The sequence below is a fragment of the Hippoglossus stenolepis genome, chromosome 13 (genome assembly GCF_022539355.2).
Source record: "Hippoglossus stenolepis isolate QCI-W04-F060 chromosome 13, HSTE1.2, whole genome shotgun sequence".
Lineage (NCBI taxonomy): Eukaryota > Metazoa > Chordata > Actinopteri > Pleuronectiformes > Pleuronectidae > Hippoglossus > Hippoglossus stenolepis.
The window spans coordinates 14616924-14636968 of record NC_061495.1 but is presented as its reverse complement, the minus strand read 5'-3'; the positions used below and the strand labels follow the sequence as shown (position 1 = coordinate 14636968).

Genomic DNA, 20045 nt, shown 5'->3' with positions numbered 1-20045 from the left:
TTGTTCCGGCACAGCTGTTATGGTCTACTGTATGGACACATAGCAGTTACATAATCTCTCCCTCCCACCCTCTCTCTCTCACATGAGATACAGCTGTCGCCTCCGTGCTGCACAACAAGGTTGTCTATTTTTCTTTTTTAATTAGACATTAAAATATATATATTTTTAGAAACTTCGTGGCAGCCTCGTTGGTGCTGTGGTTTACACATTGATGAGGTCCCCCAAAAATTCAATATGTAGTCATCACAGTCTTGAATGATTTGTCATACACATCAAAAATGTGACTTTTTGCATGCTTTTGGTTTCATGAAGGCTAACAGCAGAAAGCCTGTCAGAACACAGTTCTCAATCCGTTGGTATGCAGCCTCAGCCAGCAGTACAAGATGTAATACTTCTTACGTTTGTGAGCATGCAAGACCTCAGGGCATGTTCCAGAAATCGGCCTCAACAGGCCAAGTAGTACATTGTTCATCTCTGATTACAGCCCAGGCAATGATCGCTGCAAACAAAATATCAAGTGTTTTTTTACTTTTAAGCAATTCCAAAATACTGCAGCACCTGATTTAAAGCCAACATGGGCGTAAGTGAGATTGAGACACAATGTTCCTGCCCGAATCCAGCACCTGAGATCATTCAAGGTGAGGTTGTGGTCAGGAATTCTCATGAGTACCTCTTTGCAGTTTCAGTGTGAAGCTGCTGTAGCCACAGCTGGAAGAAGGGAGGGACTGGATGTGCTGTTGCCCAGGGTTGGCTGAAACTAGTGCACTGTACAGGCCTGACTTAATGTCAAGTATGACAGGAAGTTTGAGATTTTTTTTAAAAATAAAATCACAAGTTAGTTTTTATCCCTACATGTTTTAATGCAGCAAGTTGGAAACAGCCCAGAGTTCTCACAATGGGAATAAATGCTTTTGTCACACGTGAGGTTCGATGTTCACCTGGGGCTGCATAGACGTCTACAAGCACAGCAAACTGCTGCATGTTAAAAAAAAAAAAAAAAGAAACCTGCTGAAGCAGATGGGTCACAAATCTAGGATTGCAATCTAGATTTTAAGTGCACATGCAGTTTAGAGTGAAAAATTTGAAATGCCTCATCATTGATTTACAGCCAGACTGCTTTTGCCCTCAGCAGTCACTATGTGGTACCGCAAGTGTTCCTGTATAACCCAGGACGGTTGATTAAACTAAAGGCCTTCCAGTGTAAAAATTACAAGGACACATTAGTCAATTTACAGTTTTTATTTTTGCATATTTAAACTTGTGCATTCCAGTTCAGAAAAAAAAAAAATAGAGAACTGCTTTGTGAGCATTCACAGCTGGTAAAGCGCAGGTCCCTCAGTTGTTTCAGAACACACCTCGACTTTCAGCCACAGCAAAACAGATGACAAGGAACCCATGCCGTCACTGAACCACGCTTCCTTACGGTGAACATTTTAGGCAAGTGACAGGTTTGGTGTGTGGTTGTGCAGCAATTTGTCGAATCAGAGTGCTGCAACTGAGAATGCATGTGGGAAAGGTTGATAAAAAAGGGTAAGGCATGTGGAATGTACAGCGTGCAGGAGGCCGGGCCTTCATCCTGTCTTCTCCTGCTCGATCACTGCAAGTGGAGGGGAAGAAAGTTCAGCATTATTTAGAGCCAGAGTTTTGGCCACCAAATGATCTGGAATCACGTTAACACAGAATGGCACATACTCTCTTTGGTTGGCAGTGGGTTCTTTTCCACAGTGTCAGTCTTCTTCAGCTTGGTCTTGTCGAAGTTCTCGACTTCTGAGATATCGGGTTTGTCAGACATGTTTGCAGAGATCTGAACAGAGGAGACAAAGAGTTAAATTTGAAACACCTGGGTACATACAAGGCCAGTGAGAACTCTAAAAAAAAAAAAAAAGAAGGTGTGATGCAATTTTTAAGTGCAACTCAAACTATTCATCCCAAAACACGCCCCATGAGTCTCAAGAGGCCGATTTGAGAGCGGGTGGGGGGTGGGGGGAGAAAAAGCTTTGTGTCACTCAGTTCATGTGTGCAACAGCGTGAGGGACCACCGCCCTTTTGAGCAATCTAGACGATCGCACTGGCTTCAAGTACCAATCCCACCTCCTCTGAAACATCTGAACAATAAACCGAAGATTCCGGATAAACGGGCGCTTTGCAACATGTGATGAAAAAAAAAACAAAAAAAAAACGCGCAGAGCCAAATTGATAATTCACAGCAATCACGCGGCGTTTGTGTAGTTTCCACAGACACACACACGCACACAAAAACCAGCAATGTGACGCTGAGCCCCTTCGGTCAGCTCCGTGGCATTTCTGCGTTTTAGCACGTCACACTTTGGCCACTCTTATTCGTTCCAGATGTTCGGGTTTCATAAGCGTCGGCGCATCTGGTGCAGCAGAAAGCGTCTGATGCAGCCAACGCTTCGAAGGTTGGAAAACAAACGACGTAGTAAAACTCGGGTGAACAGTACAATCCGAGTCGATACATGTACGATTAAAAACGAGAAGCGGAAGTAGACTCACCAGGTTTTCAGACACACTGATGTGAGAAGAACGGATCAGGCGAAGCGGCAGAGTGATGTCCGCAGCCTCATGCGCCCTTTATATACTGCGCACTATGCAAATGAGCCCCATGACGCCACGCCCACCGCCTCCAAACCCTGCCTTTGAACAAATATGTTGTTTTCTTGCAGGGTCTAAAAACAATGACACTGTTTCTAAACAACGCAGCTTCATCGATCGCTGCGCATGTGTTTGTTATTTATTATATCGCATTATTTGAGTGAGGCCAGTTTCTCCTCTTCATGTGAAAGTTTGGCTGGTAAGATTTCTGCAGATGTTTGTTTGTCTCCAGATGTTTGTTTGTGTGGCATACCGCACCAAACGTGGGTTAATAAGTGGTTATTAAGTGGAAGTTTGGGGATAAATTTGCAAAGTGCTCCTATTAAAACTGCATCACTAGCGACACCATGCGGACAAATGTAGTTATTACCAGGGGGAGAAAAAATAGTGAAGGATTTGTTAGGGGGTTGTATGCAGACTAAGGGCTGGGACGCTATGGCCAGACAATATATCAAGATTAAAAGAAGAAAAATTAACTATAACGAAATATGTCACATTATTTGTTTCTTTTTAGTTTTAAAGGACTAAATTTTGCTCCTGAGTGAAGGTTGTCATTCTCTGCTCTGAAGAGTTAAAAAACACAAACACTTATTAATACCAACACATTTGACAGATTTGAGGTGACTCAATTATGTAATTTACGTATATTTATAGATCATATCGAGAGAGTTAATAACTTTAGACTATTGGATGCAATATTAGCAAATGCTACAGTGCAGGAGGAATCATCAGACCGTTGAAACCGTTTTACAGGAAGACAAACAAGATGGATTTTTGATATAGAAAATACCATACGCATTATATCCATATATAATGGACTTTTTCTATACTGCTAATGATAAAAGGTATATTGCGATAATTGTTAATATTGGTTTATTGACCAGCCTTAAGATTAACATGCATTTGTTCTAACATTAAAATAGTTAAAGATGTGCTAAACTTGCCAATTTGTTCTTTTTCATTCAGAAATAATGTACCATAAACATAAAACCATTAGTAAACACTTGTTCCTTTTTATGCTGACCCTTAAGGTATTTTCTATATCAGATAGAGATGAGATAATAGATTGAAACAATCACACTTACTAATTTGCACATTTTTTTAAAGGATTTATTTATTCACATACTTTCATATTTAATTCACAAGTTACAAGAGATGCAGTACCATTGCCCATGTATAAACAAAACTCAACAGATCATGTCTTTAGTTATCTTGTATTAAGTCCCAGGCATAGTGATATAAGTTGTGAAGGACCAAAATCAATATTGCTGTATAACAGTGAATTCAAAAGAAGCTCAAAGTATTTGTCCACATCTTGAATTTATAAAATCTTTCCAGAGAGTCATGACGTTTGTCCTGCTTTACCGGCTGGTGAGGTATTTTGAATAAGTCTGGTTGTACATAAGCTGATTGTCCACCCTCACGACATTCCTCAGGTTTTGCCAAAACCAGGGCTCAGCGGCCGCTGTCCTCGGCCACTCAACAACACTTTCCCCGCACAGCCTCCTCCTGAGGCGCAGGAACTGCGAGTGCTGCAGGACGGGCTCCAGCATCAGCAGCACAATCACATCCACATTTTCATCCATTAGTCTTTGGTGGGCCAGATACATCGCCAGCTTGAAAACCCCGGTCTTAACGTAGCCCTCCGTTAAGACAAACAGGGTCTTGCGGCTGTATTGGATGCTGTAGGTGAGGTTGTCCAGCACCGGGACTCCTGGCACCCAGTCCCTCTCCTCCAGACACAGAGGAAGAGACTTCTCTCCTTCCTCTTCCAGTTTCACCCGAAGATTGCTCATTACCCACTCAGAGACATGTGGATCTCTGTTGTCATAAGTCACAAAGGCGTCATAAAAGCTGTTAGATGAGTTCAAGGATCTGTACCCCTTCAGCTTCGCTATCATATAGTGTATCACATAGGAGGCATCCCAGTAAAATAAGTGAGCAGTAGTTGCCACAAACATAAAAGCAATAATGAAGGAGGTAGTGAGGATGTACATCAGAAATGCCTGACTGTCATTTACACACTGTTTTATATCAAAGTATATCAGTGCTTGATCCTTCTGGTTTGCTGGCGTTTCACATATCACCTCAGTGGTCAGTCTTGGGATTTTTACGTTACTGTCTTCAATCCACAGAATGAAATCTAATGAGTCACAGGTACATTGGAACGGATTCCCTTGCAAGTACAAAATCTGAATCTGATTATCGGGTCTGGACTGGAAGGTAGATTGATTGATGGTGGTGAGTTTGTTGTAGCTAAGGCTGAGAATGCTAAGGCTCCTCGGACCCTTTATGAATCCATCGTCCAGGTGGAAAATGTAGTTATGGCTCAAGTCAAGGAAAATCAAAGTCTGAGTGAAGTTTGAATTTATACCCGTCACGTCAGATAAAGAATTGAAGCTCAGGTCTAAAACTTGAAGTTGGTGGAAATACTTAATTGCGTCCCATTTAAAACCAGTGAGCAAGTTATGGCTTATGCATAGTTTGGTGAGGTTACGCGGAATATATTGATATATATTGTCTGGAATTTTGCCAATTTTGTTATCGGATATATCTAAATACGTTAAATTGGTGAGATTAGTAAAAAGCATGTTGTACGTGACATCCTTTTCTTTCCAAAGAATTCCAAGATTGTTATCCGTAAACTGAAGTTCAGACAAAGATTGGCTGCACAGCTGTTTTGTTGTTAACGTGGAAATGGCATTGTGACTCATATTCAGCACTCTCAGGACAGGCAGGTTTCTTATGAAATTTAAATTGTGCGTTATCCCGTATGATAGAAAGTAGTGTGGGTTGTAACTGAGGTCGAGTACTTGAAGTTTCTGCAGTTCTTTGAAGGCGTTGTCATAGGCCAGGTCAATCTTGTTGAAAGATAGGTCCAGGTATGTCAGATCAGGAAGCGAGTGGAACTCTGTGCCGTTAAGTGCTGCAGAAAATCCATTTCTTGAGAGGTTGAGACATGCAATATTTTCATAGCCCTCAAATTGGTTTCGAGAAATGAAGAAGATATTATTTGAGCTAAGGCTTAGCACTCGGCCCGATTCAAAGCACTCTTTCTTGACAAAGTAGTGTGATACCTCAAAAGTAGGGTCTTTAGGACGGGGTGAAATGGAAAAGTCTGACCTCTGATTGTTTTCGTCACTCAGATATCTGGAACTTTTTACCAGAATGGGATACAGCCTGTTTTCTGCGAGGTATATTAATTTCACCTGAGAGAGGTTGTGGAATATATTAGAATCAGAGTCAATAATGAAGTTAGTCCCTAAATTCAGTGCAGTCAGATTTTTGAGCTTATACAGAGGACGGAGCGTGTACGGTCCAATACTCTGAAAGACTAAAGCCTCTAGATGCAAAGTTCTAAGTGACTTGAGATAAGCAAAATCCTTTGAAAGATTTAAGGACGTAGGGTATACCTTGAGACCAAAGTTGAAGGACAGATCTATTTTTTCTAAGTTGGGAAGGTATCTTAGAAATGTTGCATCCCCAGTTATTACTTTTAGCAAGAAGTTAAATGACAGGAACAAATCTTTCAGCTTGTTCAGCCTACTAAACCAGTTAGGATGCAGGAACTCCAGCGAGTTTCCTCCCATGTGCAGTATCTCAAGCTCTGTCAGATTGTGAAATGCATAAGGATGGATGCCAAGAGAAAGATTTTGGCAAGGGACACATGGGTATGGTGCATTTTGGCACCTTGGACAGTTCCCTTGAATGTGTAGGGTTTTTAAATTATGCAGCCCTTTGAAATCGTCGTCAGATATGTATTGTATTTTGTTAGAAGCCAGCCGTAACTCCATTAATGAAGGAGGGAATCCTCGGGGAACGTGGGTTAAATTATTAAACGACAACTCCAGAATCTGCAGTTTGGTCATAACTGCAAAGGGGCTGTGCATAATGGTCACATTTCTTTGACATGGATTCCATATGTAGCAGTTTTTGGCGAGCCACAGTTGTGTCACGTTTGTTAAGCCTGATAGATTCATGTTGTCCAGCTGGAGCTTGTTTATCCCTAGATCAAGGATTTCTACACTGGGAGGGAGATTGCCAGGAATTTCCGTCAGAGAGTTTCCAGTCAGCCCCAGATGATTCAGTTTGGTGAGATTTTTGAAGACATTGTCACCGATCCGCAGTACTTTTTGCTTGTTCGCCCAGTTCAGATAGAGTGTGGTCAGATTCTGCAGTTTAGAAAACACATGCCCTGAAATGTTTGCGATGTAATTTTCTGACAAGTCGATCACAGTGGCGTTCCTAGTTATTCCAAAAGGTACTCTATGCAGATGACGCCCTCTGCAGTCAAACTTGATCCTAGAGTCGTTGCTGACTTTGACGTCACACGGGAACCGCGGCGACATCCACATGGGTTTAAACGAAGAAGAAGGCTGGACCTCATAATGGCAACACACCCAGAGGAGCAGCAACTGCATCCAACATGTGACAGTCTGCAGACAAACAACAACATTTGTAAGATGAGGAAACTAATAATGCAGTCTGACATACAGGTTTTTGTTAGGAAAAGGGTAGATGTACATGTTTTGTCATCCCTCTTGTTAAGACTGGACATTAAGAGTTGTTTAATTTTACTATTGTGCTTTCAATATTAGTGATATGGATAAAAATCCACAGTCCTAACTGTTTGTTAAAATTAGGGCCGGGCAATAGAACAATATCAAAATTTTTTGCAATTCCAATAATAATGTTTGTCTATATCAATATAACCAAAGTTCAACATATATCAATATAATGCTTATGCATTGTGAAAACACAGTGAGCAGGTTTAACACATAATCGATCCATCTCAGATTTATCAAACATTTTGCTGTTTATCAAATAAGAGTTTAAAACCACTGCTTACACTCAGGAGCAAAAATTGGTCTTTGAATTAATTTTTTTTAAACTATTGTGAAGTTTTTTGAGATGTTTATCAATATTGACTGGTATTAAAATGTTTCTCTTAATATACATGTTGCCTTATCGTCCAGCCCAAGGGGAAATGTTTTCCAAAGTTAATATGGGGCTTTGGCAGTCTTCAATATCTGTATATCTATATGGATTTTGTCCAGTCTGAACAGCTTGCATAGGAGAATTTATTACAGCAAGCAAAACCAGTTTCAGTGTTGACATAAATATTGTAAATGTATGCTTTCATTTGTGAACAGGGTTAGGGTTACCTACATTTCAGAATGCCCCTTCTAACCAGCAGGTGGCAGCTGCTCAACTGGAGGATCTGCTCTTGGCATTTTGTCAGAATTATAATCTTCATTGATCTCTTACAGGGAGACTAAATTCATGTTTGCTGAACAATGGACATTGTGTTGAGAGGCCACATGTGACATTTGTGAGAAGACGGTAAATGCTAAGATGCTGCAACAGTAGCACATATCATACAGTCTGTGAACTTACTCAATAATGTCAAACGCACAGTAATCTTTATCTACAAATATTAGCCAGCATAATATGTGACAGCAAAACACTGAGTGCACTGAGCTCAACAATTTCATCCTTTTTATTTGTAAGTAAATACATTTGGAATATTTTCCTACAAAAGATAGAAGAACATAGTCTCACTTAACTTCTGGTTTCCCCTTTATGTCCCCGGAAGTAGCTGTAATGTTGGTAAAACTATTCTGTTTGACACCATTGACACACAAATATAATTTAGTGTAATCTAAATATTTTCTGAACCATTTTAGATATGTTTGTCAAAGTTTCAGCTAGATACATTTGGCATCTTTTTAAACTTTTTGATCTACACTAGAATTTAAAATGACTGGGCAACACTAGTCTGATAGAGTAGCATAGAGAGGTTAACTGTTTCTGTCTAAAGATCCATGGTAAAAGAATAAACATGATATGCTATATTTTTTCTTCCCACACTAGTTTGAGGAAACTTTTATTTGATGTATTTACTGTACAACACTCATTTATCAAACATGTCAAAAAAAAGTACAAGGAATAATATGAACAGCCAAATAGATTCATGCACATAATAGACCAATTATTATCAAGTCTTCTTAAGCTCTCAGCACACACTCATAGAAGCACAAAATCATTAAAGATAATGTCAGAGAAACATTCATTTTAAGGCACACGCGAGTAACAAGTAACTCCCTAACACCAGCTGAGCAATGCTTCAAAAGTACAGCTTGTGTTAATAAAACTCACCATCGTGCATGTATCGTATTGATCCCTCACAATCCTCAAACGACAACCATGAAACAGGCGAGGTTTCTGCACTTTGGAATCTTTCAAAATGAATCAAAATGAACTAACTGTAAAAACGGTGCCTGTCATGAGCTTCGTCAAGTCACCACAGAGCAAAATACCCACTTATATCTCAGTTTTCTTCATTTTTAATATACAGCAGACACAACAACAAGAAAAAAAACCCTGTTGCTAAAGTCAAACGAAAGCAACAAGAAGACAGACCCTCAGACAGAAGTAGCATTTGAAATGGGGAAGTGCGTCTGTTTCATTTCCCCGTTTCATGATCTGCTGACAGTTTCATTGGTGGGATTTTCACATGTTGTAATTCATACACAGAAGTACACATATAAGTCATTGAAGTATTACGGTGTATTCTGGTATTTACAGTGTCTCTTTAAAGAGGTTGCTGTATTGTTTGTGACTTTCAGTTGCTAATACACTTCTCAGGCTGAACCAGAAGTACGGCTGGGCCTGAGGGTTCGTTGGCCACTCCAGCACAGAGCCCTTGTACAGTCTCTTCCGTAGCCTCAGGTACTTTGAATTGCAGGGTACCTTCTGCAGGAAGATCAGTACGATGACGTCGTCTTTTTCATCCATCAGCCTTTGGTGGGCCATGTAGAAAGCCGTCTTGAAGTTGCCGCTTTTGATGTATTTGTCAGTGAGAATAAACACGGTCCTTTTGCTCCTGTGGATGCTCTGGGAGAGGTTGTCGATCAGGGGGCATCCCGGCAGCCAGTCCCGCTCCTCCAAACACAGTGAAAGGCAATGGTCTCCGCTGTCCTCCAGATGAACGCACATTTCCCTCATCACCCACTCCGACACTTCGGGATCCTCCTTATCATACATGACGAAGGCATCATAGACAGAGCTCTGGGAGTACAGGCGGCCATAGCCTTTGACCTTGGCCCTGCAGAAATGGTATATGTACCAGACGTCCCACAGGAAGAGATGGCTAGCAATGGACAGGGTGAGGAAGCTGAGGATGAGGGAAGTCATGAGGGTGTAGAGAATGATCGACAGGCTGTTGTGCTGGCAGGCCAGCAGGTCCACTGAGATTACTGGGTGACCTGTTTGCGCCTCTGGTGCGGCACAGGTCACGTCTGTGGCAAGCCGGGGGATGGTCACTGTGGTCCTGTTGAGCCATGTTACAAACCAAGACACGTTGCAAGTGCATACAAATCTATTGTCCTGCAGGAGCAGCATGTCCATCCTATTAACAACATCATCTGGAAAGCTCGACTTTTCAATGTGCTGTATGCGATTAGAACTGAGATCCAGATATTTCAAGTTGTAAGCATCTTTGAGGAAATCTGGCGCGAGTTTAAAAATTAGGTTTTTATGTAAAATTAGTTTCTTGAGATATTTGGTGCAGTTAGACAGCACTGGAACATGATCTAAACTGTTTCCACTGAGATCTAAGACTTTTAAAGAACGTAGAAGTTGCAGTTTATCCCAGGCAAAGGATTTTAATTCGTTGTTTTTGATGTAGAGCTCAGAAAGCTTGTCTGGTAGATTGCTATACACTGCGTCTGGAATGAAATTGAGGTTGTTACTAGAGATGTCGAGGACAGTCAGGTTGAGTAATTTCTTGAAGAAATTTACGTATCTTGTGTCCCCATCCCTCCACAACATATCTAACCGGTTATCTATGAACTCTAACCTCTCAAGAGACTGGCTCTCCAGCTCTGTGTTTGTAGAAGTAGAGATCTTATTGTGATTCATCAGCAATATTTTGAGATTCTTTAAGTGTTTAGTGAAATTAAGCATGTGAGTCAAGCCCTCGGATTCAAAATAATGGTTGTTGTAACTTATATCCAGGATGACCAGACTTTTTAGCTCTTGGAATGCGGTGGAGTAGAGCAGGTCCAGGCGATTCAGGGAGAAGTCCAGATATTGTAAATTAGTCAGATGGGTGAATTCAGAGCCATTCAGACTTTGGCTCATCGCATTTCCAGACAGATTGAGGCACCTCAGCTCTCTGAGGTTTAAAAATTTTGAATGCAAGAAGAAAATGTTGTTTCTACTCACATCCAGGGTTTTGCCAAACTGACTACATTCTCTTTTGACAAAGTATGTAACAACTCCTATTTCTTTGTCTTTATGTTTGCAGCTGCGTGCATATTCGTCATATCTGAAGTAATGAATCTCTCTCACTTCATTACTCTGATACCGAGCTGACATTGGAGACCAGTGCAAGGGCTCTCCTCCAGCGAATCCCACAGCATCTTGGCCATCAGAGGGCAAAGATATTTTGTTGTCAGACAAGTTTATTACTTTAAAGCTTTTTAACTCCATCAGAATGCTGAAGTTTGTCATTTTTATGAAGTTTTCACCAAAATCTACAACCTCAAGGTTTGCCAGATCTTTTAAAGGAGCAATACTCTCTGCTTTTAGCTGATGGAACACAAAAGCCTTTAGTCGGAGAATCTTGAGGGATTTGAGGGAGGAGAAACTGCCACTCAGTCTCAGTGTCTCAGGATAGCGCTGAAACTCATAGTTAAACGAAAGGTCCAGTTCTTCCAGACTTCCCAGGAATTTGGGGAAATATGAGACTCCTATCTCTCTTGCTAAAAAGTTTGAGGAGAGGTCAAGCACTCTCAGTTCTGTTGTGGTGGCAAACCACTCGGGTGGCACATGGTACAGAGAGTTGCTGTGCAAGCGGAGCGTCTTAAGTTTGGTTAACATTTTAAATGCAGTTCTGCTGATTTGTAGCGGTGAATTATTTGGGCACGGTTGACAAGGGAAGGGGGCATTGTAACATCGAGGACAGTTTCCACTAATATCTAGAATCTCAAGGTTTGTTAAGTTTTTGAAATCCTCACTAGTGACTTTTTGAATATTATTGTTGTAAAGATACAACTCCTTCAGACTTGTGGGTAGATCACGAGGAATATCAGATAAATTATTTGATTTAAGGGATAACAATGTTAAGTTGTGAAGCTGGGAAAACGTACCGTTCTCTATATCGTAGGACACGTTACAGGGGTTACGATAATAGCAGTTCTGGCCAAGATAAAGCATCTGAACGTTCCCGAGGTCAGAGAAGTTCGCTTTGGAAATATAATAAATGTGATTCACTTCCAAACTCAGCAGGATCAGGTTTGGCGGCAGACCTTTAGGTATACTGAAGAGCTGATTGCCATCTAGATACAACGCGCGCAGGCTCCTCATACTCGTGAAGGTGTTTTCCTCTATCGTCACACTCTTGGTACACACTCGGTCTTTGGGGCCAATTTTGATGGGCACGCAGTTGCACCTCATGTCGATCTCAGTCAGGTTCACCAGCCCGTGGAAGGAGGAGGAGTTTAATTTTGGAATGTGGTTGATGGTAAGCGTCAGATTGGTGGTTTCCCTGGGGATGCCACGGGGGATTTCTTTCAGGCCCCTCTCGGTGCAGTCCACTGTTACCACGCTGCCGTTGCTGGCCTCGCTAACATCGCACGGCAGCGTTTTCGGGTAAGAGACGGTGGCTGTTGATGCGCAGAGACAACGCCACAGGGCCGGCAGTGCCAAACACATCTGTGCAAAAACAGAGGCAGTTCTCTGAGAAATGTTTGCAGGTGTAAAGTTACATTTACTAATAAAACACACTCACCTTTCACATACCAAACATTCAGCAGGACATTCAGTCATATAAGTAATGCAAGTAACAGCAAGGAATGTACAGCATATTTTACTTCATAATACAGCCAGGAATTAGAATTCATCTTCTTCTTCTTCTAGATTCTAAGATGCAAGTTGTATATATTAACAAAGATAAAACACTCACCAGGTGGAAGAGCATTGTTCATGTGAGAGAATAAAAAGAGATATCCTGCTTTGAGTCCTGTTGTCAAGTTGGGTACTGAAAGAAATGTAACATTGATGATACGTTGGTTACTGATGGGATGAAAGTAGCAGGTGGCTGGGTTCAACCTATGTGAATATAATTAGGCAGCATCACTTCCCCATTTCAATAAGGCACGAGTGCTTTTAGATTTCCATGAAGATGCTGCCTTAGTAATAGGAGGATAGAGTCGTCTCTTGCTCCTATGGTACATTATTATAGCTGCACATCTAGGGGAGTTGTACGTTACTCTGTGGGTCCATGCTTGGGTCGCCGTCACCAGTGGAAAGAGCTATTTCATTTCTCATAGGCCTGCAGGGGAAGGTGAAGCCAAGCCTTGCTTTAGGTTTACCATCTTACATGGTGAGCATGCTCTTCAGGCCCTTCTTCTGTAACCTATGTTTGCTGTGGGTTGTAGATTTCATGATCTGGCCTGATAGTATATATATATATTTCAATATTTACTTGACTGACTAAATGCATGTGCCGATCAGTATCTTGCATAGAAATGATGACAAGATAATCAGCTTGATTTCCTCCAAAACTCTGCTCCACGACTTCTGTCAAGACCAAAAGGACATTGTACAACACGCACTGTAAAAGTCTCAACACTAGGTACCAGTTATCTAATTGATTTTCAGTTTATAATGGCCTACATGGACTTTCACCAGACCACTGATCAGAAATGCTCGCGGTTTATCAACAAACAGGCCCCTCAGATCCTCGGGTTCTTCCCTTTTAGTTTTTCCACAAAGCAGAACCAAAACATTTGGTGATGCTAATTTCAGCCATAATGTTCTGCGTCACTGGAGCAACCTCCAAGAGGCTGTTTCATTCTTACTTTTATATAGTGTTTTTGTATTTTTTTGGTTTGATTATTTACACTTATTTTTTATCATAATTATTTATCCCCTTTCTATTTTTTCTGACTAAAATGTTTGTGTTGATTATGTATATTTGATTGTAGTAACTTTTCTCTAAATCTGAATGCTTTTATCTCATTGTTAATTATTTTCTAACATCCTATGTTTTGTCAATCCCATGTAAAGCACATTGCATTCAATTTGTTTGAAAGGGGCTATTTAAATAAAGTTTGATTGATATGAAAGTGGCTAATTAGCAGTAGCTGCATGGTTTCAGGCATTGCAATATCAACCTGTCATGTCTGAAACCTCTCGACAACTGTTGGATGGCTTGAAATTGGATGTGGTGTAGACAATCATGGGCCCCAGACGATGAATTCTAATGACTATGAAGATCATTCGTTTTTTCCTCTGGTGTCAAACTTTGAATTAGTCCAACACATTGGTTTATGACCCAATAGCTGCAAAACTAATAACATTCCTGTCAGCCTCAGCTGGACTTTGTGTTTCATAGCAATCAGCAAATGTTAGCATGCTGACCTTAGCATTTAGCTCAAAGCAATGCTGTACCTCATTACAGCCTCACAGAGTCGACCTCTGCTTTTCAGATGCACACACGTCGTGCAACATATGCTTGTCTTCTCTCACGTATAACACAGTGCAAACACTGTCTCTAGCCCTGAAGGTGAAATGGGCAATCATCATTATTAATGCAAAAAGCATTGCCACCACTCAGTCTGGAGTAAATGGTAAACCAATAAATTATTCAACATAAGTTATACAACTAAACATGGGTTTAGCAACTTTTCTGTATGAATAATGCAATTTTAAAAACAAGCGTGTACACTCTAGAAAAGTAAATCTGTCAGCTTGTGTTATTCTGGTTTAATGCTTCGGTGATCAACTGAAATAAAAATTAAGTAATGAATTTGCCCGCACCACTGAACAAAAGCAGAAATGAAATTTGGCTTTGTGTGAGAGGTTGCACAGAACCACACACAAGACTGGGGTCAAACACAAATAGACCAAAAAACATTTGAAATAAAGTTTAAATTTCTTTAATGATGTTGACAAAAAAATAACAGGAAAGTACTTAGTGTCCATGTGTAAAGTATTCATTAAATTAAGGTGAATCCAGCAAATTAAAAAGTCATATGAATTACTTTTAATCTCATCACGTCTTGTTCTGTGCAATGATTTGTCTACAGCTGTATAGTGTATGCATTTTCCAACATAATGTATATTTTGACAATTTATAAACAAGGTTCTAACAAGGTTGTAATATTCTACATGTTACCAATAAATCATTAAAATAATCCCTATTATGTAATATTATATACTCTTGAGGAGGGTTGTATTATTCTTCATATAGGCCTTCATATAATCTATTTAAAATGTAAATGATTCATATAATTTAATTTTTACTTTACATAATAAAATATTGTATACACAAGGCAAGATTTCTTTTTTTCACAGCAGTTCACATTGGTTGTTAAACCCATGTCTCTTTATGTATGGCTTTAAAATCAATATTCAAGACAAAATAACAACAGTTTATTTGTTGAGCTGGGTATTCAGTGAGTGAATTAGTGCGTTTATAATAGCAGACATGGTGGCAGAGTGATGTGTCAATGCATTCACACTTTGGTCACTGGGGGAGCCTCCTGACGCCGCCTCGGCCGCTCTCAGCAGATACACATAGTTCATGACGACCTCGTCCACCTTGTCCACCACCTCGCGCCGCTCTCTCTTGGTGCTCATGCCTTCCACTAGTGACATGCAGGCTTGTGTTAGGCAGCAGAGTGTGTGGAAGCTGTGTGTCAGAGTGAGCAGCAACTCCTCTGGGCTGCCGTACTCCACGGCCATCTGACTGCAGGCGCCGCCCAGCACAGTGGCCTGCACGGTAAGCAGCTGGGAGAAGGTTTCCATGTCGGCCTTGTTGACCTCAGGCCTCTCGCCTCTGGACAAGTGGCCTACACTGGACCGCAACACACTGATAATGTCTAAGGCATCCTTTCGTGCAAGTGCGAAGCCCGTGTGAAGGCTGTAGGTTTTTCCCTTCATTGAATTCACGCGAGCTAACCTTGCTTTAAGGCTCATGTCATTCGCAGCAGTAGCCTTATTACTCTTCTCAGCTTTACGGTCTGCTTTCCGCTTAGTGTTTCCCTCGCGGATGAAAGAAACTGAGCTGGCAGAACACGGAGCATCTGAGGGCGTCTTTCTGCCTTCGTTATCACTATCAGTCTTTCTCCTGACGAAGCAGTGACTGAACGGCCCACGGCACCTCCAGGAACCAGCATCCAGCCTCTGCGCTGTTGACTCTGGCTGCAGCGGGGAGGCTCCTCTTTGCAGCCCCCTACCAGATGAATTAGAGGTGGCGATTGAGCCCTGGGACAAGCTCTTGGGCAAGGTTTTGGCAGCGAATATCCTTTGCACTTTTGGGGCATCTTGAGACTGGAAATTCTGACCACCACTTTTCCCTGTGAGTGTGGCTTTGGTCTTCTCTATCAGTGCTTCCAGGCCCCTAGAACCTGGCATTAGGGTGCTCCAGCTCCTCCTCAGCATCCGAACCCTGCGTGGCTTCCTGAGGCTGCCTGCTGTGGGGTCACACGAAGGTCCGCATGAGGGGGAAGCCAGGGCGTACGAGTCGGGTTCGGGGCTGGCCCGTGTAAGCTGGCTGGGCTCTGTGCTACTTTGTAATGATGATGGTGACATGGTGTTGGCGGTGGTTCTGGTCTCATTACAGAGAGCTAAAGATGACTCTTCTCCAGCCTTCTTCAGCTGTGTGCAAGCTACACTAGGGGTAGGAGAAAAATAAAGAGAACTGTGAAGCATCTCCCTGACAGCACATCTTCATCTGTAATAAAATGATTTTATTTGTAAATGTTATTGGTGCAGTTATTCGTAGATCTAAAATAATGAAATGGCTTTTCTTCAAACTGAATTCACATACATTGACATTAAAGCAAATAATCTGACGATTTGGGATCTACTCCTGGTGTTAATGAGAAGATTGATTCCACTCTAACATCTGTTCAGTCGGCATGACGTTGAATCAGCAGCGGGTTAGCTTAGCTTAACAGCTGTCTGAAGGTAACAAAATCTGTACCTCTAAGGTTCACAAATCAACATGTTGTTTCTCATTTGCTTAATCAAAGTATCAAAATTAGAAGTTGTGGATTTACAGAGGATTATCATCTGGACTAATACTTGGATGAGCTTCTTACAGTCTCCATTGGTTTCCTGTCGTCCTAACAGTGGGGGAAATACAACAGGAAGTCACTGTACATGGCCAAAATACAGTCCTTCACATAACTTCAGAGAAACCTCAAGTGTCCCTGTTTCTGGTATTTATTCTAAGCGAAGGTGACCTGCTGCTGGCTACAGCTACATATGTCATGGACAGATATCATAGTGGTTTCGGTCTTCTCATCTAATTCAGTTTTTCTGCAAATATTCCACACAACACACTTTTTGCACATAGGGACTATTCTCTCAGTAAAATGACTCCAATGAAAACTGCTCACAGTGAAGTGTGCAGACCACATTTAATAATTCCACTCACCTCTATTTAGCGAGGTTAAGGTAGAAATCCTCCGGGAAAAATATCCCGAAATCTGGACAAATATCCTATAAACTATCCCTATGGCTACATGCTACTAGACATAAGGGAAACAATATATTTGACCTTTTACAACTTAATCCCTTGACATTTGCGCCTGCCCTTATTTGCCTGCAATGACCAACTTCCTTAAATGTCCCTATTGTTGCTCACATGCACTAAACACAGATTTAAAAAAAAGAAAGAGCACCCTCCTGTATAGTTTTACCTGTGGTTTCTTTAATCTTCGGCATCCTGTGACTTCCATCCCGTGCAATCGTGAATCCAGGCTCAGCACTGGTCGCTGCGTGGATCTTCCTCAGCAGGGTGGGGTCCATGGGATGACCCGCCTTCCCCTGGCCTGGAGGCCCGTGAGCTTTCTCCTCAGCAGTTACATAACTCAGCCCCTTGAGCGATGACTCTGACAGTACGTGCATATTGTCTGTGGCACAAAGGGGAGAATCCATCGGCGTGGCACAGCTGCTGCTGCCTGTGCTGCAACCGGCATCTATAGAGGAACACTGTGAGCTTTGGAGGGAATGGACGCCCTCGCTCTGTATCGACGACATACGCTTGCTCATGTGGTATTCATATAACCGCGTGGCTTCTTGCTCTGAGGCTGGAATCTTAACTTTCTGCTGCTCTATATCCTGTGAGGTGGCGTTTCCCTCTACGGACATGGGGCCTCTGGATGGGGAGCGGAGATGGACATTTATCTTTTGGCTTTTGTCATCCGAGTCCTGTTTCTCTCCCTTTACTGTCAACCTGTCTACGAGGGAAGCCTGCGAGTCACTCACACATTCTGGAGACATTTGATGCCTGTCTTTAAAGTGTGTTCGCCCCAGATCAAGTTGATTCATGTAATAGGAATCTCTCACAGTGAAAGCGTTATACTTCCCAACAAGATGAGTGGGCTCCTCTTTGGCTGAGTGCACCCTGTCAGGGGATTCACAGGCCTCCCCTTCGACCCTGCTCTCTGCCCCCCTCTGTTTCCCCCTCTGCCTGCTCATTACTGAGCCCATGTGCAACTTAGTGAAGTATTCACTAACTGATTTGATCTCCATTGTCTCTGGCTCCATCTCCCCACCATCTGAGTGAAATATCTGGGAGGAGGCGACGGCAGAAGATTTTGCCTCGTCCTCCTGATGCTCCTGGGGATTGTACTGCACGGCTCCTGTTCTGCCGTCGCTCTGTGCAGTCGCTTCCACCTTCTCCTCACTCGTGGCGTGGTAGCCTTCTGTCGTGGCGACATGCATCCTCAGGTGGCTCTCTGTGTGTCTCTGAGCGCTGGCCAGCTCGGAGCTTTCTGTCATCTCGGAGGAGTTTGTCTCATTGCCAGAATCTGAGGAATCGGGACTAAATGCTCGTGATATTTCTACACCTGCGTGCCACAGAAAGACAAAAACAGCGTTAACAACCCCCTTTGAGGCAAATGGAAAATATCACAGACTATGGAGAGATGGTAATGACACTGTAAATTAGCATGAAGTGAGAACAAGAGTAAATTAGTTCCTTTAAGATAACAATGAAAATAATAAAGAGGCCTGTGATTCACTTCTTAATCACATTCTACTTAAAATTCCAATAGAAAAATGTTAAGAAAATGATACAGTACTAGCAAACCAAAGATGGCTATTCAAAATGAGTTTCTATATTAGCAACAAACATCTGACCCTGTGCATCTGCCTTTGAGAAAACAAACAAAACAACAAATTTCAACAAAAATGAATGATACTGTAATGAACACAGCTGTCTGCATGATCACAATTAATGAAATAATACACGCACAAATGGAAACATAGAACAAAATGGGCTTTATTGAAAAAAACTTAACAACGACAAATCAAAAGTGAATGGCTGGAACATGCGTGGTGTTAATGAATGAACGTTACAATAGTGAAAGAAGAACCTGTGCTACTCTCTGACTGTGCTGGACTTGGTTCCTCGGATGCAGCGAGGGCTTCGAGCGCCTGTAAAGTGGACACCACCGCACTGTCCAGAGGCTGTCCGGGGCCCTCTGCTCCGTGGGTGGGCATCGAATCTATGAGGGACACTGGGATGTCATTTCGGCCGCCCTGGGCGTGAGTCCCGGCTCCCTGCTGCTCCTCCTCATCGGAGCTGTCCCTGAAGCCGGGAGGAGGAGCAGCAATGGCCAGGTTAAGAGAGTGCAGCAGCACGTCATTGTTCTCCTCGTCATTACCCTCTGGTGGGGGAGGGAGGGAGGTCAAGTCAATGATGTCATCGCTGGACCCCGAGAGTGACAGTAACATAGGCTTGTCTATGTCGCTCATCAACATGTCCTCCTCACAGCTGATTTCATCCTCATCCTCTGCATCGTCTGTTGTCTCTGCGTAGCAGATGTCGTGCAGCAGCGGCTCCTCAATGCACTCAGTGGGACTGAAGATTTTGGTGGTGTACTGATACCCATCCCCATCTTCTATGGCATCCATCATCCTATAGTCCTCCTCAAGACGCCTGTACATGTGGCTGTGATTGTCTAGCATCTCTGGGCCTTCATCCATCAGTCTCTGGTAGCCCAGATTTTGGGGGTTTACACTGTCTAAGGGAGGATCTCCAAATATGAAGGAGACCTTTGCGCTCCTGGAAGAGTCTTGGGATTTGGGCCTGGGGATGTTGAGGTACGTTTGGGAGCAAGGGATTCTGCAGCACTCCGCTCTCTCTGCCATGTGCATTGAGTGCTGGGCCTGGTGTATCTCCGTTATGTAGACTGGTTGCACTTCACACCTCCCATGGTCAAGGTACTCGCACTCTTGGTCAGAATAATCGTGGCTGCACCTCTGGTTATTTCTGTCCTCATAGGCTTTATGGGGTGTGCTGTACGTGCACTCGATGGCCTGATAGTTCTGCTTTACTCTCGCTGCATGGCCTGCAAAGAGGAAGCAAAAAAATGACACAAGTCTATTTAAAAACAACATTGTTC

The 20045-nt window shown here is 42.4% G+C and overlaps 4 protein-coding genes across 8 annotated transcripts in view; all 4 read right to left on the bottom strand.

The window, feature by feature from the left end:
* Positions 1-1224: 1224 nt before the first annotated feature.
* On the bottom strand, positions 1225-2668 carry tmsb4x (thymosin beta 4 X-linked). Its single transcript, XM_035175551.2, has 3 exons — positions 2515-2668; positions 1693-1804; positions 1225-1597 (listed from the first exon to the last, which is right to left on the bottom strand). The coding sequence occupies exons 2-3, from the start codon at positions 1790-1792 to the stop codon at positions 1572-1574; spliced, it is 126 nt and encodes a 41-aa protein (XP_035031442.1). The 5' UTR covers positions 1793-1804; positions 2515-2668; the 3' UTR covers positions 1225-1571.
* A 1039-nt stretch (positions 2669-3707) lies between these two features.
* LOC118120442 (toll-like receptor 8) lies at positions 3708-9122 on the bottom strand. Its single transcript, XM_035175371.2, has 2 exons — positions 8773-9122; positions 3708-7049 (listed from the first exon to the last, which is right to left on the bottom strand). The coding sequence occupies exons 1-2, from the start codon at positions 8773-8775 to the stop codon at positions 3975-3977; spliced, it is 3078 nt and encodes a 1025-aa protein (XP_035031262.2). The 5' UTR covers positions 8776-9122; the 3' UTR covers positions 3708-3974.
* A 71-nt stretch (positions 9123-9193) lies between these two features.
* Positions 9194-12830, bottom strand: tlr7 (toll-like receptor 7). Its single transcript, XM_035175370.2, has 2 exons — positions 12584-12830; positions 9194-12333 (listed from the first exon to the last, which is right to left on the bottom strand). Exons 1-2 carry the CDS (start codon positions 12596-12598, stop codon positions 9196-9198), a joined length of 3153 nt encoding a protein of 1050 aa, XP_035031261.1. The 5' UTR covers positions 12599-12830; the 3' UTR covers positions 9194-9195.
* Positions 12831-14545: 1715 nt separating this feature from the next.
* The window catches only part of frmpd4 (FERM and PDZ domain containing 4), a 32061-nt gene continuing 26561 nt past the window's right edge, over positions 14546-20045 (bottom strand). For all 5 annotated transcript variants that reach the window (XM_035175600.2, XM_035175602.2, XM_035175601.2 and 2 more), the window contains 3 exons: positions 19014-19991; positions 17334-18485; positions 14546-16295 (listed from right to left, as the gene is read on the bottom strand). In XM_035175600.2, the coding sequence (XP_035031491.1) occupies positions 15058-16295; positions 17334-18485; positions 19014-19991 (3368 nt within the window). In that variant the 3' untranslated portion in view covers positions 14546-15057. The remainder of the gene's footprint in view (positions 16296-17333; positions 18486-19013; positions 19992-20045) is intronic.

What these genes read in the sequence shown, in the direction of transcription:
- tmsb4x (XM_035175551.2), bottom strand. Translation starts at nt 1,792, where the DNA reads ATGTCTGACAAACCCGATATCTCAGAAGTCGAGAACTTCGACAAGACC. An exon ending in CCCACTGCCAACCAAAGAGA is followed by an intron (nt 1,598 to 1,692) that starts GTATGTGCCATT and finishes CTCCACTTGCAG; the next exon opens with TGATCGAGCAGGAGAAGACA.